Source organism: Corvus hawaiiensis, chromosome 21 (assembly GCF_020740725.1).
Source record: "Corvus hawaiiensis isolate bCorHaw1 chromosome 21, bCorHaw1.pri.cur, whole genome shotgun sequence".
NCBI lineage: Eukaryota > Metazoa > Chordata > Aves > Passeriformes > Corvidae > Corvus > Corvus hawaiiensis.
This window is the reverse complement of record NC_063233.1, coordinates 5,019,553-5,044,431: the sequence shown is the minus strand read 5'-3', so window position 1 is coordinate 5,044,431 and position 24,879 is coordinate 5,019,553. Positions and strand designations below refer to the sequence as shown.

At 61.0% G+C, this 24,879-nt stretch overlaps 1 protein-coding gene across 1 annotated transcript in view; it reads left to right on the top strand.

Annotated features, from left to right (window-relative positions):
• The window catches only part of HMCN2 (hemicentin 2), a 33,031-nt gene extending 8,756 nt beyond the window's left edge, over positions 1-24,275 (top strand). Inside the window, exons 20-79 of the mRNA XM_048325888.1 lie at positions 78-190; positions 446-602; positions 776-938; positions 2,217-2,344; positions 2,470-2,578; positions 2,866-3,035; positions 3,593-3,688; positions 3,772-3,948; positions 4,992-5,111; positions 5,280-5,441; positions 5,650-5,931; positions 6,493-6,660; positions 6,823-6,936; positions 7,120-7,206; positions 7,713-7,898; positions 8,292-8,459; positions 8,841-8,954; positions 9,146-9,288; positions 9,442-9,592; positions 9,787-10,005; positions 10,248-10,361; positions 10,431-10,618; positions 10,792-10,888; positions 11,150-11,311; positions 11,691-11,804; positions 11,914-12,045; positions 12,534-12,677; positions 12,778-12,937; positions 13,265-13,389; positions 13,475-13,658; positions 13,822-13,919; positions 14,222-14,494; positions 14,593-14,783; positions 14,858-14,939; positions 15,190-15,326; positions 15,443-15,575; positions 15,780-15,927; positions 16,149-16,276; positions 16,390-16,546; positions 16,652-16,773; positions 17,008-17,172; positions 17,260-17,367; positions 17,445-17,579; positions 17,873-18,007; positions 18,125-18,309; positions 18,608-18,821; positions 18,984-19,118; positions 19,189-19,379; positions 19,467-19,548; positions 19,696-19,965; positions 20,729-20,878; positions 21,083-21,220; positions 21,360-21,481; positions 21,578-21,815; positions 21,939-22,001; positions 22,095-22,223; positions 22,322-22,642; positions 22,889-23,008; positions 23,247-23,373; positions 23,493-24,275. Of these exons, the coding sequence (XP_048181845.1) occupies positions 78-190; positions 446-602; positions 776-938; positions 2,217-2,344; positions 2,470-2,578; positions 2,866-3,035; positions 3,593-3,688; positions 3,772-3,948; positions 4,992-5,111; positions 5,280-5,441; positions 5,650-5,931; positions 6,493-6,660; positions 6,823-6,936; positions 7,120-7,206; positions 7,713-7,898; positions 8,292-8,459; positions 8,841-8,954; positions 9,146-9,288; positions 9,442-9,592; positions 9,787-10,005; positions 10,248-10,361; positions 10,431-10,618; positions 10,792-10,888; positions 11,150-11,311; positions 11,691-11,804; positions 11,914-12,045; positions 12,534-12,677; positions 12,778-12,937; positions 13,265-13,389; positions 13,475-13,658; positions 13,822-13,919; positions 14,222-14,494; positions 14,593-14,783; positions 14,858-14,939; positions 15,190-15,326; positions 15,443-15,575; positions 15,780-15,927; positions 16,149-16,276; positions 16,390-16,546; positions 16,652-16,773; positions 17,008-17,172; positions 17,260-17,367; positions 17,445-17,579; positions 17,873-18,007; positions 18,125-18,309; positions 18,608-18,821; positions 18,984-19,118; positions 19,189-19,379; positions 19,467-19,548; positions 19,696-19,965; positions 20,729-20,878; positions 21,083-21,220; positions 21,360-21,481; positions 21,578-21,815; positions 21,939-22,001; positions 22,095-22,223; positions 22,322-22,642; positions 22,889-23,008; positions 23,247-23,373; positions 23,493-23,835 (9,287 nt within the window). The 3' untranslated portion in view covers positions 23,836-24,275. The remainder of the gene's footprint in view (positions 1-77; positions 191-445; positions 603-775; positions 939-2,216; positions 2,345-2,469; positions 2,579-2,865; positions 3,036-3,592; positions 3,689-3,771; positions 3,949-4,991; positions 5,112-5,279; positions 5,442-5,649; positions 5,932-6,492; positions 6,661-6,822; positions 6,937-7,119; positions 7,207-7,712; positions 7,899-8,291; positions 8,460-8,840; positions 8,955-9,145; positions 9,289-9,441; positions 9,593-9,786; positions 10,006-10,247; positions 10,362-10,430; positions 10,619-10,791; positions 10,889-11,149; positions 11,312-11,690; positions 11,805-11,913; positions 12,046-12,533; positions 12,678-12,777; positions 12,938-13,264; positions 13,390-13,474; positions 13,659-13,821; positions 13,920-14,221; positions 14,495-14,592; positions 14,784-14,857; positions 14,940-15,189; positions 15,327-15,442; positions 15,576-15,779; positions 15,928-16,148; positions 16,277-16,389; positions 16,547-16,651; positions 16,774-17,007; positions 17,173-17,259; positions 17,368-17,444; positions 17,580-17,872; positions 18,008-18,124; positions 18,310-18,607; positions 18,822-18,983; positions 19,119-19,188; positions 19,380-19,466; positions 19,549-19,695; positions 19,966-20,728; positions 20,879-21,082; positions 21,221-21,359; positions 21,482-21,577; positions 21,816-21,938; positions 22,002-22,094; positions 22,224-22,321; positions 22,643-22,888; positions 23,009-23,246; positions 23,374-23,492) is intronic.
• The last annotated feature ends 604 nt before the right edge of the window (positions 24,276-24,879 follow it).

The following is a 24,879-nucleotide window of genomic DNA, read 5'->3' as shown; positions in this document are numbered from 1 at the left end:
GGTGCTCTCTCTGCTCTGCTCTCTGCGGTGGACATGGCCCTGGTCATGCAGGATGAGGGGCTTCTCTTCCTTCCCAGTTCCTCCCGGCATTGAGCCTGGCCCTGTCCTCGTCACTGCCACCGAGGGAGCAGCTGTCACCCTGCGGTGCAATGCCACCGGCGTGCCCCCCCCTGCTGTCACCTGGGCAAAGGTAGGTGACAGGGACAGGCCGACTGCTGTGCCCCTGCCAGCCAGGCTGGGGCCACCCCCGGGTCCAGGGTAACGTGTTTGAAGCGAGTGTAGCTCCCCAGTGTGGCCGTGGCTGCCTCGGCAGGTGGCACCAAGTGCCCTGGGAAGCTGGGACCAGGGCATGGCTTGCTCTGATGGTCCCGAGCCCTCTTCTTGCCTTTGGGATGCTCAGCTCGTGGGAGAATCTCTGCCTTCCTCCCTTCCCTTTCTTCTGTAGGGCACGGAGCCCATTTCACTGAGCCCACACTACCACCTTGACCCCAATGGGACCCTCCTGATCCCTTCACCATCCCCTGGGGATGCTGGCACCTACTTCTGCACAGCCACCAATGCAGCAGGGTTCTCCAGCCGGGAGATGCAGCTCTCCGTCAGCAGTGAGTGCTCAGGACAGCTCCAGAGGGGACTGGCAGGGAGAGCATGACCTGGGAACACTCCTGGCTTCCTTGAAGCACCTGTCCAGATGGGTTTGCAGGATGGGAAGAGAAGTGATGAAGGCTGTGGGGCACCTGAAGGGTCCCTGCACCAGCTGTGCTCCCTCTCCATCCAGCAAAGCCCAGGATCAGTGTGAACGGATCACAGGAATCAGACCCTGTCACCATCCTGGCTGTGCTGGGGCAGGAGACCACGCTGCCCTGCGAGGTTCAAGGAAATCCCCCTCCCCTGGTGGTGTGGAGCCGGGAGCAGCAGCCACTGCCTCTCGCCACCACGAGGTAAGGAGGGTTGTGGGTGCTGGGGGCCACAATCTCCTGGCATTTTCAGAGGGATGTCAGGTCCATGAAAGGACTCAGCTGCTTGGCAGGGAGATGTGAAGGGCACCCCTGTCACCCCGTGGCCAATGCTCAATGCAGGAGCTGAGGCAGCCAAGCAGTACAGCATTAGCTCTGCTCTCCTTGGAGAGCACCAGGCTTTTTTCCATCTTCCAAACATCTGCTGGGACCAAACAGCTGCTTCCAACCCTTCATGTGCCTACCCGGGACACAGGGCTGGGGTTGGGAAGTAAAGGCAGCTCCAGTGCAGCTCCTCACCCTGCTGTCCATCTGCCTTCGTGCACATTCCTGCCTTGTGCTGTCATAAGGTCAAGGATGTGCCTGGGGATGGTGGATCCCTGTGGGAAGTGTTGGACCAGGGCTTGATGCTGGGATGAGGTCTGGCACAAATGCAGCTTTTAGTCCGGCAGTGGCTTTGTCTGCACTGGAATGTGGGGTTTTAGGCCAGATTTGTTCCAGTGAGTGCCTTCTGGAGGGACAAATCAGTTTGTTGCTGGTGTTGAAGCTGATGGCAGCCACGAGACAGTCATTTAATGTGATTTGATGGGAGAAGATAAACACATATCCAGCAATTCTCCAGGTTATCCGGTGTCTTGGTCTTCCAATGCTTTCTCAGCACATTAGGGATTCCCTTCCAGCAGAGTGCTAAAACCCCAGGCCCCAGTCTTGGGGTTAAGCACTTCTTTCCCTGTACCTGAGGATTGCTGTAGGAAGCAGGGAGGCATCTTGGTTTTGCTCTTCTTGGGGGATGTGCTGCCTTGTTGTTCATGTCTAGTTTGCCATGGCTCTTCCTCGCTGACCTGTGCTGCTCCCCACATCTCAGCTGGCTTGTCCATGCTGGGTGATTTATGGGAGCACATGAGGAGGAATCTGCAGCCGTGGGCTGAGATGATGTTATGTCTGTGGAGCACAGATGAGGCTGGGAATGAGAGTGTGGCCAGCTCCAGCTGCAGGGACTGTGCTCTGGGGGACCCTTGTCTTCCTTCACCCCCCTGGGCTCATGTGCTGCCTCGTGCTGAGCTTGTGCAGGGGCTGAGCAAAGGGGATTTGCCCCCCTGGGCAGCTCTGCCTCCCTCTTTGAGTGAGAGGTGGCTCTGGTGACCTTTTCTTGGCTGTCCCAAGGCGACAGTGATCTCTCAGCCCTTAGCTCCTGCTCAGGGTTAGGTGATGGATGACATGGCTGTTCTTCCCATCCAGCTTTTCTGTTTCTTCTCCCCCAAGGTACAGTGTCCTCCCTTCAGGATCCCTCCACCTGGCCGAGCCCCAGGTGACAGACGCCGGCCTCTACACCTGCACGGCCACGAACGCCGCGGGGAGCACCTCGCTCAGCTACAGCCTGCACGTCCAAGGTTCAAACACCCCTCCAGGGCTTCCTGTACTGCTGGGGTCCTGCACCTCCAAGTCCCTGGCTGCTCGCACATCCCTGTGCCAGGGTCTGAGGATGGTCCCAGCCTGAGGTCCCCTGTCCCCCCAGCACCCCCCCAGCTGTGGATTGGACATGGGGAAAGCCACCTGACGGCTGTTGCCAACACCTCCCTGAGGATTCACTGTCATGCCATGGGCATCCCCCCACCCCAGATCCAGTGAGTGCTGCCGAGGGGTGGGTGCTGCCTGTGTTCCCAGGATGGGTGGTAGGAGCCTCTGGCATGGGGTGTTCCTTAGGGTGGGAGGCATCCATTCCTTCTCCTTGTCTGTGATGCCCTCTGCTCAACAACCTGGGCACTGTCAGCCCCATTCCAGGTGACAAGGGGACAGACCTTGCTGCCAGCACCCAAGTTCACCCCTTTAATGTGTAGTGGCACATTAAAGTGGCAGGGGTGGGTGGTGGCAGGACAGACCAAGGACTTGCTGCCTGTCCCCTTCCTCACAGGTGGCTGAAGGATGGGCACCCACTGGATGGGCAGGATGGTGTGGTGGTGTCCGAGGATGGTGGGACTCTGCTGGTCACCCGAGTGGGGCTTGGTCATGAAGGGCTCTACGTCTGCCAGGGCAGCAGCTGGGCAGGGCTGGCCCAGGCAGAGGTGCAGGTTTCAGTGCATGGTGAGAGCAGCATCTGGGGTGAGACCCGCTATCCAGCCCATGTGTTGGGAAGAACGTGGTTGGCCAAAGGGGTGGGAGTTCTTGGCCCGAATTTTTGGTAGGTACAGGGTCACTGGCTTGATCTCTTGGGATCTTGTCCTTTGTTGATGAGGCTGAGAGCTGATGGCCACTGGCACCACAGCAAATCCTTGACTGCTGTTTCCTGGTGGAGGGTCCTCGCCCAGCCCCATTTCCCCTCCACCAGCAGGAAGTGACTCTGAAAGTGCCGGGTGAGAAACCAGGCAGGGAGGGGAAATTCCTACCTGGAAAGGATGAATGTCTCATTGGGGCAGGGAACAAACCTCTGGCTGGCTTGGGGAGCAGTGGTGGCACCACGGGGTGATGTGGTCCCCTCCCAGAGCAGAGACCGAGCTGTGGCCCTCGGCTGCTGCTCTGCCAGGACTCGGTGCGTGCCGAGAGCCACCGGTGAGCCTGGCTGTGCCCCAGGGCCCTGCGCCGTGGTGGCTGCAGGCAGCCCGGGTCACACAGAGCCCGTGACAGTGGGTGCTGGGTTGCAGTGCCCCCAAACATCGAACCCAGCGCGGTGGATCTGGCCATCCCGGAGAATGGCACGGCATCCCTGGAATGCCTGGCCTCGGGGCTGCCTGCTCCCGGTGAGTCAGTCCTGCCGCTCAGCTCTTGCTCGTGAATCCCAGCAGCATCGCTCCTCACAGCTCAGCTCTCTGCTTCCCTCTAGGCATCACCTGGTACAAGGGGCACGAGCAGCTCTCGGCCGGAGCAGGAGTGACCCTGTCCAGGGATGGGAAGCGCCTGGAGATCCCACGTGCCCGACTCTCTGATGCAGGCAGCTACCGCTGCGTGGCCTCCAGCGTGGCCGGCGTGGCTGAGCTCTGGTACAGCCTGCAGGTCACTGGTGAGTGCAGCCTGAGAGGTGGGGGCTTCCCCTCTGGAATATCTTGTGTGAGCGTGGGACCAGTGGGGCTGTCCCAGCCCTCAGGACACATCCTGGAAGATGGCTCTAGCAGACCCCTGTCCTCTATCCCATTTGCAATTCCAGTCATGAAATCCCCTGTGTTCATCCCAAATGATGTCCTGGAAAGCTGTGGCCCCATGGATGGGTAGTGCCAGGTCCTCATTATGGGATCACCTACCCACCCTGTCCCTTTCGCACTCTGTGTGTCTGGTGACATTTCTGTCCCCCTGGACTCAGTGGAGTCAGTGGTGACTCCTGGGCTGCTGCCAAGACAGGCACTGGACACTTTTTCTCACTTAATCCAAGCATGCCTGCAGCTTCCCAAACCATTCAGCATGTCCACAGCACCGGGGGCTGAGCCAGGGTCTGGCTTTTCTCAGGGATGCTCTGGGCCATTTGGTGGAAGTCCTGCAGGCAGGTGGCCAGGGAGTGGAAAAGATCCAGTTCTCCTGGTCTGGGCTTGTTCCTGCAATCTCTTCCCAGGGAAATGTTTGCACGTCTGCTGTCCTGGCTCGGGTGGATTGTTTGGGTTCTTCTGTTTTTGTTTTTCAAGGGTTTCTGGGTGTTGGGGTGTTTCTTCTCCAAATTGGTATCCCTCATGGGAAGGAGTTACCATTTTCCAGCCAGCTGTATTTATGAGCAGCTGAGAACAGCATCTGATAATGGAAAGAGTTGGGTAACCTTCTCAGTGGGCAGGGCTGCCGAATAAGCTCTGTCTGGCCAACCTGACCTTGGCCTGCTTGTGGGATGCTTGGTCATCCTCTGCTGTTGGCCACGTGCAATTAAAAGCATCCCTCGCTTGGCTGGAGAGACAAGATTATTGTTTCCATGTGAAGCCAGGGCAGGGGAGGGTCAGTGTTTTCTTTTGTGGCAGCCAGCAGGGCTGCAGGGGGTGTTATCCAGCAGGATGGAGCTCCAGTGAGGAGCTCCCCTTCTTCTCTTGTCTGATGTCATCCTCTGAGCTGCTCCTCTCATCCCTGCAGTGCCTCCATCCTTCTCCTCGGCAGAGCCCGAGGCCATGTCTGTGCTGGAGGGACAATCTGTCCAGCTGGCCTGCGAGTGCCATGGGATCCCCCTGCCCACCCTGAGCTGGTGGAAGGACGGTAGGGCCCTGTTCCTCAGCCCCATTTCTCCCCTCATCACTTGTGTTGACCCAGCTCTTGGTCTCCTTGGAGCAAGGAGCACATTTTGTTGAGCAGTATCCAGCTTCTGGGTGGGAATTTGTCCTGCTGGGAGCCTAAGGGGAAGCTGCTCTCCCCTTCCCTGGGCAGGTGAGCCCCTCTCCACCCAGCCAGGGAGCCCAAAGCTGGTGTCCCCAGGAGGGAACACGGTGTACATGGAGAAGGTACAGCTGCTGGACAAGGGGACGTACACCTGCGAGTGCAAGAACGCTGCTGGCAGCAGCAGCAAGGAGCATCACTTGGAGGTGCATGGTGAGTGTGGGGGACCAGAGACCTGTGGGGGTGGGTGGAGGTGTTGTGACCTCTCTCAGTGCAAGGTCCAGATGGACCCGAAGCCGTTGCCTGGTGCCTTGGGTATCTTGGAAGGGGTGCTGCTACCTGGGCCAGCTTTGCCCCCCACTTGTGCACGGCTGAGGAAGTTGCTGCACATCCCTTTCACCCTGTGTCCCTCTGCCCACAGCACTGCCAAGGGTCCAGGGCAGCAGCAAAGCCCCGAGGAAGGTTTCTGTCATCAAGGGTGGCGAGACAGTCCTGCAGTGCGAGGCCATGGGGACACCACCACCCTGGGTGACGTGGGTGAAGGATGGGCAGCCCGTGGCCAGTGGGGACGGGCTCCTGCTTACAGAGCAAGGGAGGCGGCTGCACATCCCCAGGGCAGAGGTGGCCCACGCAGGACATTACACTTGCCTGGTGGCCAACGCAGAGGGGCAGGAGCAGAGGGAGTTTGATGTTTTGGTGCATGGTAAGGATGTGGGATGGGGCTGGTGGCTGGGGTGGATGCAGGCAGGACCAGGAGGGTGGTGATGTGGAGCAACCTGACGTGGAGTAGATGTTGGACAATCCAGTGTGTAGAAGGTCTCAGGGTCAGCAGGGTTATGCTTCAGGAACAGCTGCAGAACTGGGCCCATCAGCTGCAGAACTGGGTCCCTCAGGCGGGAGTTTCTTTCCAGAGCCATCACATACAAAGTCCTCTACTACCCAAAGACTTGAGGAAACCTCATGGGTCAAGGTCACTTGAGCTATAGAAGGTCTGAGGTGGCTCAGGCCGTGTGGCCAGCTCGGTGTGACACCTGTAAGCCGGGGTTCAGGTGTGCAGGTAAGTGGCACACACTCGCTGTGGGTCACCTGTCCCATAACACCTTCAAAGTCACCATCTCCAGGTGATGCTCATGGTCCTGGGCTTGTGTCCTGAAGCTGTACAAAGCAGGAAGGTGGGAAAAGCCAGCTTCACCCAGTTTTCCCCTCTTCACTTTGCTCCTTTGCTGCTTTGCAAGTGGATGTCCATCTTTTTCTGCATCCCCAGTTCCCCCTGAGTTTATTCGAGGATCAGGACTGACAACCAATGTCAGCGTTTCCCTGCAAGGATCCCTGATGCTGACCTGCGAGGCCACCGGCATTCCCGAGCCCACTGTCACCTGGTTCTGGGATGGCTCTCCTGTCACCCCCAGCGAGCACACACACGTGCTTTCAGGTCAGAGGTCTGGGTGCTGCGAGAGATGAGCGCTTTGGGAACATGTTTTGCCCCAACACTGATGAGTTCAAACTCATGGTGGAGCTACAGCCCCACAGCAGCGCCGCTGGGATGTGCTGGTACCTGGATCAGGGCTCTGAGACCTCTGCTCCGTGCTTCCAGGGGGCTGGCTGCTGAGGCTCACCCATGCACAAGCCCAGGATGGTGGTCACTATTCCTGCCTGGCCAGCAACGTAGCTGGGGAGGCCAGGAGGCATTTCCACGTGGAAGTCCTAGGTAAGGAGGGGTCTTCTGTCTGCTGCAGGATTCCTGGTGGGGTTTCAGAGCTCCACCCTTGCAGGAATAGACATGAGTTAAGACTGGACATGCTGGGTGTGCTGGAGTCCTTCGTGCCTTAGGATGTGAGCTCAGAGGCCAAGCTGGCCAGCTGCTGAAGTCACTGGGGGCTTGTGTTTCTAGTTCCTCCCCACATCGAGAACGCGGGTGAAGAAGACACCTTCAAAGTGCCCGAGGGTCACCCTGTCACCTGGTCCTGCCTGGCTTCAGGTGAGCATCAAGTGGGGAAAGGAGGTGGCATGAGCAAGTGGGAGATGGGGCTCAGGGCAGACCTGAGTCTCACTTTGGGGTGTGGAGCAAATGGATGTCTCCAGGCAGAGAGATGAAAACAGCTGAAATCGGCTGCAGAGCTTTTCTTGGGATGGTTCCTGGCTTTGCAGTTGTGCTGTCCGGGAAGCACTGGGGAGGGGACGCCCACATGGGGAGCCTGTTCTACAATGTAAGCTCCAATTTTTCCCAAATGGAGCTAAAATTCCTCTAATCTCTTTTTTCCTTTAGTGATGGGAATAATTAATCACCTCCCACGCAGGACAGTTCTCTTTCTTCTTGCTGGCTCATCCAGCAGCCTCTAAAATCCAGATCCAGATCATGATAATTCTGATTTGGGATGATGTCCCTGCTTTCCAGAAAAGTTCCGACAGTGACCCCAGCCAGGCTGTGCTCACACATGGAAAAACTTCACACAAAGGCCAAAACCTGTTTTCCATCCCTCACAGGCAACCCACAACCTAAGATTACCTGGCTGAAAGACAACCACCCTCTCCCTGGCACCTTCTCCATCTCCCCCGATGGCTCCTTGTTCCACATCCCCCGAGCCTCCCTGGCCGACGCTGGTCGCTACTCCTGTCTGGCCTCCAGCTCTGTGGCAAATCAGACCAAGCACTACCTGCTGGATGTTTTGGGTATGAGCTGCCTTTGGATGGAGGCAGGGTCTCAGGTGTGAGTAGACTTAGAGGGTTTTAATGGCCTGCCCCAGGTAGGTGAGGAGGATCTCTAAGTTCTGTAGCCAAAGCATGGCATGGACCTGTCCCAAAGCCCTTGTGAGACCTCTTGGAGGAGCAGAAAGCACCTGTTTAGTGCAGGATCCATCTCTGATGGTGGCTTGTGGGAAGGGGGAATGTGTCTTCTGGGTCTCTGTGTTTTTGGAGGGCAGCAGGACAGGGCAGAGTCTGAAGGTGGCACATGCATCAAGTCCAACTCCCTGAGCTTGGATCATGCTCTCTGGTGGGGCGTGAAGTGCTGGGAAGCCTAAGTGGGTGCTAGTGCTGATCTAACACACAACCACGTCTCTGCAGCCAGCCCTACCTTTGCTCGAGATGATGCTGCCACAGAAGAAGTGACAGTGATCATCAACAACCCCATCTCCCTGGTCTGCGAGGCTCTGCCATACCCATCTCCCAACATCACCTGGCTCAAGGACGAGGTTCCTCTCAAAGCATCTAGAAATGTCCTCCTGCTCCCTGGTACCGTGCTGCTGTCCACTGGCTCTGCATGACTGTGGTGGCCCCTTGCTGTGTATGCCTTGGGGAGTGGGAGCAGGATCTTTTCTTGGTCTGGCTGGGGTCCAGCACAGTGGGATGGTGAGAAGTCATCATCCTGCAGGACATGAGGGCTCTGGCCATCAGCTGGATGCTCTTCCAAGTGCTGCATCCTCTGATAATAACTAGAATCTCCTCTGTGCTGGTTTTTATAAGCCTGGGGCTGGGCTCTAGAAGAGCATTAGGCCCCCTCGAGCCCGGCTTGCAGGTGCTCAGCAGGTCCCTTGAGATGCCTTCAGGTGCTGCATGGGGAGAGAGAGCTGTGGCTGTGAGCAGCGACCCTCTCAGGAGACCCCCTTTGCCCAGGTGGCCACGGGCTGCAGATCCTGAATGCCCAGGAGGAGGACACGGGCACCTACAGCTGCGTCGTGGCCAGCGAAGATGGGGAGGCTGTGAAGAACTACGCTGTGAAGGTCCTGGGTGAGGGGGCTCCCCATGTCCTTCCTAACTCCTGCAGTGACCTCACCACTGTAACCAGGCCACTGCTGCTCCCTTTTGCTCCCTTTTGCTCCCTTTTGCTCCCTTTTGCTCCCTTTTGCTCCCTTTTGCTCCCTTTTGCTCCCTTTTGCTCCCTTTTGCTCCCTTTTGCTCCCTTTTGTCTTTCCCCCCAGTTCCTCCTTGGATTGCCAGAGAGGACTCTTTGGGGGAATTTGCCGTGAAAGAGGTGAAAACCAGGGTCAACAGCACAGTGGTGCTGGAGTGTGAGACCTGGGCTGTGCCCGAGCCGACCATCCAGTGGTACAAGGACAAGCAGGTGAGGTCCCAGCTGTGACCAGGGAGAAGCTGCTGGGTTTGGGGACTGTGGCAGCTGGATGGAGTGGGAAGATACCCTTTATACAGCTGGCTGGGCTCTGCCCCACTCCTGGGTGTGTAATACTCCTCCTGCCCTTCTGTTTCTTCTCTGCAGCTCCTGGCAAGCTCTGAACACCTCCAGATCCTCAGTGAAGGGCAGGTCCTTCAGATCCACCCAGCCAGTGTCTCAGATTCGGGGCACTACACCTGCGTGGCCACCAATGCTGTGGGTGAAGATGACAGGGACTTCATCGTGCACGTCCAAGGTGAGCCCAGCCAGCACCCAGAGCAGGGGGTTTCTCAGCAAGGGCAGGGGCCCTCAGGGGTCACTTGTGGGAGGAGAGAAGGGTGAGCAGGAAAAAAGTTTAAGCCTGCTGGAAAACAACATAGCTCCAGCTGTGGTTGCACCGGGGGGTTGATGTCCCCATTCCCCACAGCTGACGACAGCCTGTCCCCGCAGTGCCCCCCATCTTCCAGCAGCAAACAAGCCCCAAAGAAGCTCTTGAGATCTTCTACCGGGAGGAAGATCAGGATGGGGAGGTGACAGAGCACCGACAGGCTGTCCTTGGCCAGCCCACCGCGCTCTACTGCGACACCAGTGCCATCCCACCCCCCCAGCTCACCTGGTACAAGGATGGGGAGCCCCTCTCCCCTGGCCCAGGGGTGCTGATGCTGCAAGGTAATGGGTAATAGGTGTGAACCCCCACTGTGGGGCTTGGGGGTGGTCCTGCAGCAGCTCTGTGGGTTGAGAGCATCCATAGCGTGGAGGAGGTTGGATCCTTCCTCCTGCCAACACACACAGCACCCGTGGGACCTCTGAAGTCACAGGGGCGGCGCAGGGCTCTGTGCAGGGTGTGGCTGGGGGGGAAATCCCACAGACCCTTCCCTGTGCCCTGCCCCCAACCCTGTCCCGTGTCACAGGGGGCCGGGTGCTGCAGCTGCAGGTGGTGCAGGAGGAGGACAGCGGCAGGTACACCTGCGAGGCCGCCAATGCTGTGGGACAGGACCGCCTGCACTACGAGCTGGAGGTGCTGAGTGAGTATGGGGCCAGGGGCACATTGGATTGGGGCACATTATGGCAGCCCCATAACCGCCTGCTTCCAGCTGCCCCGGCCATCCGTGGTGGCACGGAGGACCTGGTGGAGGAGGTGACAGCCACCATCAATGGCACCATCCGCTTCGGGTGTGAAGCTACTGGGCACCCAGAACCCACAGTGTCCTGGCTCTGGAATGATCTCCCCATAGAGGATGGCCCACGGCACCAGCTCCTGGAGGGTGGCACAGTCCTGCAGGTTGGTGTCCTCCTAAGCAGGTGGCTGTGTCGGGGAGGGACACAGGAGAGAGTGGATGGAGCACTCTTTCCTCCCAAAGGAGGCTGCCCTGGTCCCACCAAGGTCCCCGTGGGAGTCCCAACAGCTCCCCAGCTCGGGGCAGCCCTCAGTGGTGCTGTGCTCCCCCTCTGCAGGTGGTGATGGTGGAGGCGGGTGACACTGGGAGCTACACGTGCATGGCTGAGAACGCGGCCGGGTCAGCTGAGAAGCACTTTGCCCTCGCCGTGCAGGGTAAGGCATCTCCCCTTCCCTGGGTCACTGATTTACTCCCCTCCTCCTCTTTCTCCACCAGCTGGTGTCTCCTGTGGCTCTGGAACTGCATGGCTGCCTCTGTCCCCTCGTGCTGGTCACGCTCGCCCTGCACGAGGAGGTCGAAGGTGCCACACGCTCCGAGCAGGCGAGAGGCTCGGGTGCGTGCTTCCTCCTGGGGAGGCATCGACCTCCACAGTGATGGCTCCCCTTTGCCACTCTCTTTTGGGTGCACTGGAGCAGAAGCTCCCTGGAGTGTGGGTACAAACCCCGAAAACGTCGATGGCATTGTCAATGGCAGCGTCTCACTCGTGTGCGACATCCAATCCCACCCGGCTGCAGAGATCACCTGGTACAAGGATGGCCACGTCCTGCGGCTCGGTGAGGAGGTGACCGTCACCCCAGGTACGTTGGGATGAGCCAGGATGGTTGCCTGTGCCCTGGCTCTAGGTCCCCTAACCCCCCTTTTGGGATGGCACATGTGGGACTTGAGCTCAGCTTTTGGGTTGTATGACACACTAATAACACGATGCTGAGTGATCCCCTCTGGAGAGGACCAAGGGCTGCAATCCTGCAGCACTCCATGCTGCTGCTTCCTGGGAGCTCAGTGCCCCTTCCTGCTGGGCAGAACAAGGCTTTGGACCTCAAAGAGAGACTCCATGGCCAGACTCCTTTTGCACGGAGCTTGGCTGGGTGCTGGGGGATCAGTCAGCTTGCTGCCACGGTGGCCCAGACCTGGTCCTGCTCCAGGCTGTCCTGATTCCCTGCTCTCTGCTTCTTCCAGGCTCTCGGGTGCTGCAGCTCCCTCACCTGCAGCTTTCCAGCTCAGGCACATACACGTGCATGGCACAGAACATGGCCAGCCAGGCTGAGAAGAGCTTCATCCTCACCATCCATGGTACGTGGTGAGGGCTCAGCCAGGAGCTCTGTCCCCTGAGCACGCGCTGAGGAGCCGACAGTGAACCCCGGTCTGTCTCACACCCCCTGCCCCTGCTCACCCTCCTCAGAACCCCCAGGCATCCAGGACTCACAGCAGGAGACACTTGAAGCTGCCATGGGGACATCCCTTGTCCTGACCTGTCAAGTCACTGGTGTGGCCGTGCCTGCTGTCACCTGGCTGAAGGACGGGAGCCCGCTGGGTGTGTGTGCAGGGGAACGCTGTGCCAGGCTGCCACCCCCAGCCTCGTTGCTGTTCCCCTCCAAGCAGTCCTGCCTCAGTTTCCCAACTTCTAATCCTGCTGCAAGAGACCCTCAGGGCTGCACAGGGAGGGAACAGAGCATGGAGGGGCTGGCCTTTTCCCTGCGTGCTTTTAAGAGACCTCACGTTCATTCCTGAGACTCGAAGCAATGGGATGTGGGCACAGGATGTGATGGAGGGATAGGGGGGGGGATGAGCTCTCTGGGTACCAGCCCTTGGGGTGCTTGCTGCGACAGGGGTTTGCCCCCAAACCGGTGGCTCTTTTTTCTTGTAAAGCTTCAGCAGTGAACTCTGCAAAAACCCTGCTTTGCTCTAACAGCATCCCCAAACCTGGGTCTCAGGGGTGGGAAGTGGGGGGAAGCACAATGAGCCTGGGGAGGGCTCAGAGGAGGAGCACTGCTCAGCCCCCTTCACCCTGTCTCCTTGCAGAGATGAGCCCAGAGCAGGGTCTGGTGTCCGGGGGGGCCCAGCTCCAGCTCAACCCCCTCCAGCCCTTCCACCAGGGCCGATACACCTGCCTGGCACAGGGCCCGGCAGCCGAGGCACGCAAGGACTTCATGGTGCTGGTGCGAGGTAGGGCTTCCCCGAGGCAGCCTGGTCCCTGCGGGCTCTCCCTCGGAGGTGAGCCTTCCTCCCCCTCCTCTCCCTCAGCCTCCTTCTCTCCTGGGTGCAGTGGCCCCCCAGATCAGCAGTGCAGGGGACCCCAGTGAACACAGCGTGCTGGAGGGCGGCAGGGTGAGGCTGGAGTGCCGGGCAGAGGGGCAGCCCACCCCCCACATCTCCTGGCTGAAGGACGGGCAGCCCCTGGGGCTGCAGCCCCCCTCACGTGCCCGGTGAGTCTGGGGGGGAGGACACCCCAGGGGCACAGTGTCCCCACGTGCAATATTGCTAGGCAAGACAGGCCGAGTTCTTCTGCTTCTTCCTGTTGTTTGTTCTGGGATGCACTCATGCCATCTCTCTGCTGAGAAAATATCATCCTGGGTTAAGCCCTGGAGACTGGAATGGTCGCTGTCACCCTGGCAGGGTTCCACTTGATGCCCTGACCTTGCAGTGTGCCCCAAAACCCTCATCGGTGGCTGTAAACTGAGCACAGAGCACTTCTGCCCCGCGGGCACGTTGGGGATGAGCACACAGGTCACTGTCCCATCCTCCCCACGCAGGGTGTCCCCGGATGGCAGCTCCCTGCTCCTCGAGGGGCTCCGAGCTGCCGACTCCGGAGCTTACACGTGCCTGGCCCGGAACAGCCTGGGCGAGGACACGCGGCTGCACACGCTGAACGTGCTGGGTGAGCAGGGCTGGGACCTGCGGGGCAGCGCCGGGGCCACCCCCACCCCCGACAGCCCCATCAGCCCCTCTGTCCCCTCGCCCAGTCCCTCCCGCCATCGAGAGAGGTGCTGATGACTCGGGGGTGGTCCGCGGAGTCCTGTCCGCCGTGGTGACGCTGGAGTGCTGGGCACGAGGGTCCCTTCCGCTACACGTGAGCTGGCTGAAGGATGGGCTGCCCCTCCGCCTGTCCCCTCATGTCACCCTGCTCTCAGCTGGGCACATCCTCCGGTGAGAAGGGACCCTGGAGCAATGGTCAGCCACAGGCTTTGGGGCTGGTACCCAGGTCTACATGAGGGAACAGCCGCTGCTGCACCCTGAAGTGGCTGAGTGTCACCTTGGGGGAGCAGGGAGTCACCCCGAGCTGATGTCTCCTCCCCATCCCATGGGTTAGGATCTCCCAGGCACAGGTCTCCGATGCCGGACTCTACACCTGCATTGTGTCCAGCCGGGCAGGGGTGGCCGATCGCAGCTTCGTCCTGCAGATACAGGGTATGGGGCAGGGGCTTAGGGGGGGCAGAGCGGGGGGTGTCTGGAGACTGATTTTGTTGGCAGAGCACACGTGGTGCATTGCAGCCCATTCCCAAGCAGGGTCATGAGCCATCCTTCGACTGCTGGGGTGGGCTTGGAAGGGATGGAGCAAAGCAGGACCAACCTGAGAGCAGCCCCAGAGCATCCTGCAAGAAGGCTGAGCCACCTCTGGCTGCTCGCAGGACACTAGGGAATGGCCAAACCCACCCCCAGTGCCTGGGGACCTGACTTTTGTCCCTTAAAGGGAATCCTTCCCTCCCCAGTGCCCCCTGTCCTGGAGAGCCCGGAGAGCAGTGAGGAGCAGATGGTGGCTGAGGGCTCTGACGTCACTTTCACCTGCAAAGCCACCGGGTCCCCAGCACCATCAGTGACCTGGCTGAAGGATGGAGAGCCCCTGGGGCAGCAGAGTGACCAGGTGCCTGGTGGCCCGCAGCTGAGCCTGGTGGCCGTGGGGCCGTCTGATGCAGGCATTTACTCGTGCCTGGTGGTGAATGAAGTAGGGGAGGTCAGCAAAGCCTTCCACCTCCTGGTGATGGGTGCGTATCATCCTTCTGGGATTTGGGAAGGGCAGCTTAGCCAATTTTTTGGGAGCAATGAGGGGATGAGCCCTCCTGCCTTGCTGCGTGCCTTGCAGAGCCACCCCACGTCGAGGCTGCGTCCCACCCCACTGAGATATCCATCGCTGTGGGCACCCCTCTAGAGCTGACGTGTGTGGTGACAGGTGTCCCCATGCCCACTGTCACCTGGGAGAAGGATGGATGGCTGCTGGCAGGGCCCTTGCTCGTGTCAGGGAATGAGAGCACCCTCCACATTGAGAGCATTGAGGTAGGAGCTCCGCTTTTTTCTCCCTACCTCGGTTTTCTTTTTGTGCCTCAATTTTTCTGCTCCTGGCTGTGCAGGTAGCTGATGCTGGCTTGTACACCTGCCTGGCCACTAGCCCTGCAGGGGAGGACAGCAGGAGCTTCCATGTCAGCATCCAAGGTAGTGTGGCCCCAGCAGTGCAGCGAGGAGGGGGCTAGCAGGGGGTGCTGCAGGATGGCCCAAGCTTTGGGGGACCAGAGAGCCAGAGCATCCCTGCATCCTTCTTTGGGATTGGTGTGGGCTCCAAAAGAGGGGTCTGGAGCACAGTGATGTCCTGCAGAGTGGGGGCCTATGCATGACTTGCAGGGATAGGTGTGCGGGTGCCCAACCCACGTGGCACACCCTGACCCTCCTGGCCCGTGTCCCACAGCACCACCCAGCATCGCGAGCACTGGGGAGATCTCCATCATCACGGCTGTGGCAGGGGGGCAGCTCCTCCTGGAGTGCCCAGAGGGTGCTGAGCCCCACCCCAACATCGAGTGGCACCGGGAGGGCTCCCCGCTGCAGGTACCTGCGGCTGGACCAGGGACGGTCACGGTCAGGGACTGGGATGCACCGGCACCATCGGGCTGGTGCTGGGGGTGATGCTGGGTGGCTGCTGATGGGGGTCCCGGGGGTTTTAGGAGGATGGCCGCAGGCAGGTCCTGGCCCAGGGGCGTTTCCTGCGGCTGCGGGCGGTGGCTGCTGCGGACGGCGGCGAGTACAGCTGCAGGGCCCCCGGGGACACCGGCCCACGCGTCCGGGTGCAGGTTCACGGTGAGTGCTGCCCTGCCCTGGCCCCGGAGTACCGGCTCCTTCCCGGTTAAATCCAGGATGTGGGGTATTATAGGGTGTCATAGGGTCGGGAGATGGGATGGCAGGGCTAGACTACGCCCACCCCCCAGTGCTGCTCTGGGCTGGTGTCCTCCACCCCTGAGCCTTATTCCACACTCTTGGTGGTGTCTCTGGGTGCTGCCACAGTGGCCCCAGAGATCCAGCCGGGCCCTGAGGAGGTGAAGGTGCTGCTGAACACCTCGGCCGTGCTGCCATGCCGGGCAGAGGGGTGGCCCGTGCCCCGGGTGACGTGGTGGAAGGATGGCCAGCTCCTGCCCCTGCCTGGGAGCAACAGGTACGAGGCTCTGAGGGTTGGGGACACCAAGGACTGGCACTTAGACCGTGCCACCCTCCACAGCCACAGGTGATTTAGTGTGCCAGTCACCCTGTGGGGAGCTGTGTTCTGTCCTCACACCAGCTCAGTGGGCACGTGCTGCATGTGGCTGCAATGGCACTTGTCACCCTTCCAACATTCCCAACCCTGAACCCGCAGGTTCATTTGTTCTCCCTCCCCAGGCTCCAGTTCCTGCCAGGAGGCTCCCTGCAAATTGACCCCGTCCACGTCCAGGATTTGGGCCATTACCTCTGCATGGCATCCAGCCCTGCTGGCTCTGACCGGCGAGGCCTGGACCTCCATGTCCTGGGTAAGCAGGAGAGCCAGATGGATCCTTCCTGCAACCCACCGTGGCTGGGCTGCTCTCATCAGTGCAACGATGTGCTACTGTTCTCTGCTCATCGCTGCCATGCCCTCCCACAGTCCCTCCTGCCATCGCCCCCGGGCCCTCCAACCTCACCCTGTTGGCTCAGCAGCCGGCTATGCTGGGCTGTGACACCCAGGGGTCCCCTGAGCCCCACATCAGGTGGGAGAAGGATGGCCGTCCCCTGAACCTGCACCTCTCATCTGGCGCCTACAGGTACCCGCAGGACCCGCCACCTTGTACACCAAAGGGTTCCCCTGTAGGGTGGGGTTTGCCCCCCATGGGACAGGGGTGATCCTGATGTGTGCTCTGCCCGCACAGTTTGCAGTCCTTAGGGTCACTGCTCATCTCCAGCCCTGGCCCCCGGGATGAGGGGCGCTTTGAGTGCATCGCCACCAATGCTGCCGGAGAGGCACGGAAGGTCTTCCTCGTGTCTGTCCACGGTGAGCTCCTGGGGCTGGGGGTCTTGCTGAGAGTGGCTTTCCCAGGATCTGTCACCACCTCGAGGGTGATGTGGGTGTGCTCCAGCCCCACATGGGGTTGGGTCCCCTCTCAAGGACTGGGCTCGGGGGTGGACAAGAGTGGAAAAGAAATATCCATGCCCATGTGAACAGGGACAGAATCCTCTTCAACTTCTGCCATACAGCCCTGCTCACTTCCCTCCCTTCTTTCTCCAGTGCCCCCCACCATCGCTGATGACCTTACAGATGTGGTTGTCACCCGGCTGTCCCCCGCAGTCCTCACCTGCTACGCCTCGGGCGTGCCCCCACCCACGGTGTCATGGAGCAAGGAGGGGGCTCAGCTGGGCAGCAGAGGAGGGGGCTACCGCGTCCTGCCCAGAGGTACAGCACGGGGCAGCACAGCCCCGGCCGGGACAGGGGGTCCCTGCCAGCCCTGCCACTGCCTCCCCTCTGCCCGCTGTTTTCCAGGAGCCCTGGAGATCAGGCAGGCGCTGCCTGCACACACCGGCCGCTACACCTGCACTGCTCGGAGCACCGCGGGCATGGCCCGGAAGCACCTCTGGCTCACGGTGCACGGTATGCACGGCACCAGGGTCGTGCTGCTGAGGGTCCCACACCCTCTTCCCAGGATAGCACTTCCCTGCCCTTCACAGAGCCCCCTGCCTTGAAGCCCCTGCCTGGCATGGTGATGGTGATGGTCAACACCAGCGCGGTGCTGTCCTGTGAGGCCACAGGCGTCCCCCGGCCGGAGGTGACCTGGCAAAAGGATGGTGTTGGCATCACTGGAGGTGAGCAGGAGTGTGCTGGGGGCTGGCAGAGCCCGCATTGCCTGCCAGCCTCTACTTGGGGGAAGACTTAGGTGCCAGGGGTTTGTAGGCATCCCGGCAGGGTGTGGGGTGTCACTGTGCATGAGTCCTCCTGGCTCCCGGCTGCTTTCCAAGGTGGGTGTGGTGGCCTCTGGATCTGTTCCATGGAGACTCCTCGGGAAGAGGCACTTCTGTGGGGGAAGCAGTCCCTGCACATCATCCATCTGCGCCTTGGCTCAGCTGTGTTTCCCCATCCTGTCCTTCGTTTCTGCCAGGGTCTGGGCGGAAGGTGTTCCCCAACGGGCAGCTCCGTCTCCTCCGAGCAGCCCCGGAGGATGCAGGCACCTACCTGTGCATGGCTCGCAACCCCTCGGGCACGGCTGCGGGGAAGACCAGGCTCATTGTGCAAGGTACAGCAGCGATCAGAGCGCCAGCGCTCGCCCCTCTGCTCAGCCCCTTCCCAGCGCCTCACAGCAAAACGTGGCTTCCAAGGTGTGAGAAAGTCCCTGCCCTTCTGCCCCATCCAGTGCCCCCCATCATCGCTGCCGGCCCGCTGGAGCTGGTGGTCCTGGAGGGGCTGGAGGTGCTGCTGCCCTGCGCTGCCCACGGTGTTCCCGAGCCTCGCGTGTCCTGGAGCCGGGATGGAGCCCTGGTGCGGGGCAGGAAGGCCACCGTGCTGCCCTCCGGGGAGCTGCTGCTCCGGGATGTCCGGGTGAGCACTGTCCCCTGGGGCCGCTGTAAGGCTGGAGTGCTGAGCAACAAGTGTCTTTTGCTGCTGAAGAGCATTTGGCTGCTTGTGAAAATATCTGGCAGAGGGAGAGCACCATGCAGTCCTGTACTACAGGCTGGAGGGTTGGGGCAGTGTGAGATTGCTAATGTGGGCTGGAGAAAGTGGTTCTGTCCAAACTGTGACTTTTGAGATGCACAACAACCAGCAGAGCTGTAGCTCAGCGAGCCAGGGCTGCAGCTGGACCCCAGCTTCAAGACGACTCCCTCTCATCCTCATGCAGGAAGGGGATGCTGGGAGCTACTCCTGCACCGCGGTGAACTCTGCTGGGAGGGCCGTCCGCCGGCTCTCCCTCTCCATCCACACCCTGCCCACCTTCACCCACCTGCCCACAGACACCACCGTGAGCCGGGGCGAGAGGCTGGAGCTGGTGTGTGCCGCCGTGGGCAGCCCCCCGCCCCGCGTCTCCTGGATGGCCAACGGGCAGCTCGTCACTGGTACCTGGGCAGGGGCAGAGGATGCTGAACTTGGGGGAGAAAGCGATCCTGGTGCCACCCTTGTCCCACCTTTCAGGGTCCCCGGCGTGCCAGCACGTCTGGCTGTGCGGGGTTGTAACCAGATGATCCCCAACCACACTTTTGGGGGTTTGCACCCCGCAGATGGTGCGTCGGGGCAGAGCGGGCGGAGCATCCTGCGGCGGGAGGCAGCCACACCCACGGACAGCGGGACCTACGTCTGCCACGCCGAGAACAGCGCCGGTGCCATCAGGGCCACTGCCTTCGTCTCTGTCAGAGGTAGGTGCTGGCAGGGGAATTGGGGTGCCCGTCCAGCCCCCCTTCTCTGCCACCCCTTTCCCGTTCCCAGAGGCACCCGTCATACAGGGAGACGCCAGCACCTACCAGGCGGAGCGCTCCGGAGGCGATGCCCTCCTCGACTGCGATGCCCAGGGTCACCCTGAGCCCCTCATCCGCTGGAGCAAGGACGGGGTGCCGGTGGTGGCCCATGGGCGCCTGCACCAGCTGCAGAATGGCTCCCTGGTCATCCGTGCTGTGCGGGTGAGCGGGGCCCGGGGGGTGCTAGCACATTTCAGGGTGCTTTTCTGGCAAAGCAAAACGCTGTGCTGATGCTGTTGGTCCTGCTAGAGCACCGATGTGGGGCAGTACCAGTGTGTGGCGGAGAACGATGCGGGCACAGCAGCAAAAGTTGTCACCCTGGCTCTGCAGAGTGAGTGCTGCCCACCTCCTCACCCTTCTTTTAAGGGACTGCAAACCATGTCACCTCTCAGCCCCTCCAACCACCCCTGATCCATGGGGAATGCTCCCAGAACCGCTGGAATGCCGCATCACTACCTGCATCCCTTTCCCTGCCCAGGCACCCCCGTGGTGACAGTGACACCAGGAGCGGTGACAGTCCATGCTGGGCAGCGGGTGCTGCTGCACTGTGTCGTGTCAGGGGAGCCCACCCCCTCCGTGGAGTGGCAACGGGATGGCGAGCCACTCCCCGAGGGTCCCCACGCCCATGTCGTGCCCAATGCCACCCTGCTCCTGCCCTCTGTCACCCACCACGACGCCGGCAGCTACTCCTGCCTCGCCCGCAATGCCCTGGGCTCTGCTGCCGCCCACGCCTCCCTGGATGTCCAAGGTGGGTGTCTGCCCCTGGCCCTGGGGGGCCTTGGCTGGCTCGAGGGCTGGTGCTGCCTGCAGTGCTGTTACACCCTGGGGTGAGAGCTCCAGGACGGTGGTTTGGGGGGATATTGCCTTTCCTTGCTTATTCCAGCCTGTGATTCATACTCTGGTTTGTCCTGTCCTCTCTCCCACTGCTCACCTGAAGGCTTGAGCCCGAGCAGACCCTTGCCCAAGCAGCCACTGCGTGCCAGCCCTCACTGGCCTCTCCTCAGCCTTCCTGCCTTAGTTGCCCATGATTAAATTCCCGTCTCCCAGGGGCTCTGCTAAATGCACAGACACATCCTTTCCTGCTGCCCCTCGGGAGCAGAGAGCCAGGCTGGAGGAAGTGCCAGGTGCCCTATGTGCCCTTGTGTGGCTGGTGGCATTTTGCTGCCAGGCATGCTGGAGAAGCAAATAAAAGCTTGGGGCTATGCCGGGACCTTGAGGTTGATACAGAGCAGGGTTTGGGGGTGTCAGTGCCTGTCGGTGTGACAAGGCACAGGGCCACGCTCACAACTTCCCTTGTCAACATGGCACCGTGCCTGGAGCCGTGGGGTCCCTGGGGACTGTGCTGCAGCCAGGCAGGGACACTGCCTGCCTTGCTCTGGCTGCCTTCACCTCCGGAAAACAAGATTTTCTTGACATGCAAATTAGCGAGAGGGGAGTCAGGGAAGCGCCCTGCTCTCCCATGGGTGTGCAGTCCCCGTGCTGCTGCCTGACCCCCATCCTCACTGCCCCAGGGGAGCCGCACCAGGTGCGGGGCAGCCTGGTCGGTGTCATCAATGGCCACGAGCTCGGTGTCTCCACCCTTGATGCCAGCGTGCTGGGTGACTCTCAGTCCGGCACCACCGCCCTCCGGAGCAGCATTGGGAGCATTCCACCTGCCATAGGTGGGTGGACATTTCTACCCTCACCCGTGTAAGGGTTTTGATGTCCGTCAGATGTAGATCTTGGGGGAAAGGTTTTTATTTCTTTTTTTCCCCAAAAGCAGCCCCCACATCTGCGCCCTGTGGGCAAGGAGGCATGGGGCAGGCTGAGTGCCCCCTTAGGAGAGTGCTGGCTCCACGGTGACACCCTTTCTTCCCCATTCCCAGGGCCACTGATGCAGGTGCTGGTGACCATCATTGCCCCCATTTACTGGTCCTTGGCACACGCCAGTGGGGCAGCCCGCAGCGGGTTCCTGCTCACCCAGGGCACCTTCCAGCACGAGTCTCTGCTGCAGTTTGCCACAGGTGAGGGGTCTCTGATAAGAGAGCCCGGTTAGCTCCTGAGGAAGCTCAGACTCCATCTCCCCCATGCACCATCCCTTATCCAGGAATGGAGCTGTGTGGGGAGGTGCTGTGGGCTGTTGCTCACCGTTCCCCCCGGCAGGGGAGCTCCTGCGGGTCACCCACCTCGCCCGGGGTGCGGATGGCACTGGCGCTCTGCGGCTGGACAGTGTCATCAGCGGCTCCGTGCCGGAGAGCTTCGGCGATGCCGTGGTGCTGCTGCAGGTGCTGGCACTGCCCATTATCCCCGTGGGACCACGACTGCTGCGCCGGGAGCATGGGGGGATCCACGGCCTGACCCCCCTCCCTGCCTCTCCCCAGGACTTCAGCGAGCGCTACGTGCAGACAGGCGCGGGGCAGCTCTCCGGGGGCTCGGTGCAGAGCTTCCTGCGGGATGGACGCCTCGTCCGTGCCCACTGCAATCACACCATCGTGTTCGACCCCCCCGTGGGGCCACAGCCCCCCCGGGTGCAGCACCTCCGGGCCCGAGCCATCACAGCTTCTTATGACCCAGCCAAAGAGGAGCTCCGCTTCCAGCTCCGTGCCTCACTTGATGCAGGTAACCAGGCGAGTCCCAAGGATGGGGGTGGATCCATTTGCCAGTTCTGGGTGTCTGTGAGGGTGCAAAGGCCACGTCCCTGCAGTGACATGTCACTTCTCATTCTCTCTGCTCAATTCACAGGGGCTGATAGAGATCAGTGCCCACTGGGATTCATCCCGGACCCTGGGCAGCGGTACTGCATTGGTACGGACCCTTCCTGAGGGGGCATGTGGATGGCAAGGGGCACTTGGTGCCACTTCCCTGTCCCCCCAACCCTGTCCTCTCTCTGCTCCCCAGATGTTGATGAATGCACCGAGAGGTCCCACGCCTGCCGGTACAACCAGATCTGCCAGAACAGCGCCGGGTCCTACCGCTGCTCCTGCCCTCCTGGCTACCGCACGCTGGGCGTTGGCTGGCCATGCTTGGGTAGGAGCTGGGTTCTCAGGGTCCATGGTCAGCCCTGACCTGCTCCAGCCTCAGTTTCCCCCATCCGTCTGCAGCTCCCCACCTCTTTCCTCCTCCAGATGTCAATGAGTGCCTGCAGTTTCCCCCACCGTGTGCCTTTGAGTGCCACAACCTGCGGGGCTCCTACGAGTGCCTGTGCCCCGCTGGCAGGACCCTGCTGCCAGGGGGACAGTGTGGCACAGCAGGGACGGATGCAGGGGACACAACGGGCAGCGTGCCCCGGGACACCCCCGTGCGCTGGCAGGGGCTGAGCAGCCGCCCACGGGGACGATCCTTCCACACTCAGCTCGCCCTGCGCCGCGTGGCGAAGGATGCAGGGATGGGTGCCCGGGGCCCCCCCTGCCCCATGGGCTACATCAGGAGGAATGGTACCTGCACTGGTGAGTGTACATTGGGGAAGGGTGTTGCAGGGAGTTCAGAGACTGCTTTGTCCCCAAAAGGTACCTCGTGTCCTTCTTGCTGCCCTGTCCACCACTTTGTTTGTGCCCTGTGGTCTTTGCTGTGCTGGGAAGGGGGGGCGAGAGCCAGGTTGGCCCCAGAGGAGCACCAGAGGCACTGGTGCACTGCAGTGGCACCAGAGGGGACTGATCCTTCCCATCTTGCCTTCACCCTTTCTTGCCCTGCAGACCTCGATGAGTGCCAGACACTGAAGCAGTGCCAGCACGAGTGCAGGAACAGCCCGGGCAGCTACCACTGCCTCTGCCCCCCCGGCTACCGGCTGCTGCCCAATGGGAAGACCTGCCATGGTCAGTGCAGGGGTGCCCAGTCCCCATGGTGCCCTGGGTGTCATCTTTTGGGGGCTGCAAGTCTTCCTCCTCTCTTGGGAAGGTTGTTCCCAGAGCCAGCACTCCACAGTCTGAGTGCTCATGTCTCACTGTCTCTGTGTCCAGGCAGACGTGGGAGGGTGGGGGAGCTGGGGATTGGACCCCTATCTCAGCCATGGGCACCCCAGCACCCTCAGACCTGTCCCCTCTCTCCCTGCAGATGTGGATGAGTGCATGGAGGACACAATCCAGTGTGGCTCGAGCCAGATGTGCTTCAACACCCGTGGAGGTGCCCGGTGCATGGATGTGCCGTGCCCGGCCGGGTACCGGAGAGGCTCCCGCCCAGGGTGAGTCGTGCTGTGGGGCTGGGGGTGCCCATCCCGCTCTCTTCATGTCACCACGATCCCGAGTGTCCTGTCCACTCTCTGGCACCCACCACATCCCACATTCTCCATCTCTCATGCAGGCTGTGCGTGGGTCGCTGTCCCCCGCTCTGCGGCCCGGCCGGTCCCCCCACGCTGCAGTACCAGGTGCTTCCCCTGCCCCTCGGCATCGCTGCCCGCCGGGACGTGGTGCACCTCAACCCGGCCACCGCCCCGCGCCACCGGCCCGTCTTCAGGCTGCTGGAGCAGGACCCCGACAGCCCCTTTGCCCTCCGCACCGAGAGGGGCCACGGCATCATCTCCACCGTGCGGCCGCTGCGGGAGCCCGGCACCCACCGGCTCAAGGTGCAGGCGCTGGTCCCAGACGGGCAGCGAGCACCCAGCATCTTCCTCCTCCTCATCTCCGTCTCCCCCTACCCTTACTGACACAGCCGAGGGACAGGAGGGGATGCAGGGTCATTTCTTCTCCTGTCCCTCCCCACCCCATCGGTAGGGCACGTGGCTCAGGGAGTGCTGAGTTTGTACCTCTTCTCTCCCTCCCAAACACCCCCTCGCCCCTGAGCTGTGTTCCCGTCACCCAGGGCTGGGCCCTGACTCAGCAGGAGAGTCAGGATCCCAGGGGGGATTAGATGTCTCACCAACCTCTTGCAGTGAGGTCCCAGATCCCAGAACAAACAAAGCTCTGGATGGCCTTGGCCGCTATCAGCCCCCAAATGTGGAGGGTGGGAAGATGAACTGGGTGACAGTGGACAGTGAGGGTCCCACCGGGGTGCAGGGAGGGGTTCCCTGAGCTGGGGAGGATGTGGGGCACCCCAGCACTAACCATCTATTAAATTGAAATAGTCTTTTTGGTTTTTTAAAATCCACTTGGTTTCTGTGCGCTCTTACTGATTTATGAAGGTGTTTTGTGGCTAAATATTAGCTGTGCCTGAGGAAGATGCTTTCTTCAGTGTGTGGGAGAATTTCCAGGGCTTTGGACACCTCCCTGCCTGGCCTTGGACCATAAAAGGGAGGTTGTCTGGATGTGGCAATGCCAGAAGGCCAATGTCCAGCCCCTGAAGCTCCAATCCTGCCCTGGTGTCAAGTCCCTCAAGCAGCAAGAGCAGGATGTGGCCTCTCTGCACATGGTGAACATGGAGACTGCTCCCAAAGCACTGTCTCAGTCCTAGTTGATGGTGTGGGATGGGAGGTGCTGGCCCCAGGAAACATGAGCCCACGGTCACCAGGGCTGGGCCATAGAGGCTGATGGTGGCCATGAACTTTCTGTGGTCAGATTCTGTCGCTGGAGCTGGCTCTTGCTGCACCTGTCTGAGATTCCCCTAAAAATCTCTGTCCTTTGGGATGGAGCCTTCCTGTCCTCCAAAGCCAGGTCTGCTGTGGGTCTGGGGTGCTCTGGGCATGTATGAGGGGGAAAGGGGAGTTTGGCTCCATGGACAACCCTCTACCCTGTCCCCTCCTGCCCACCCTGGC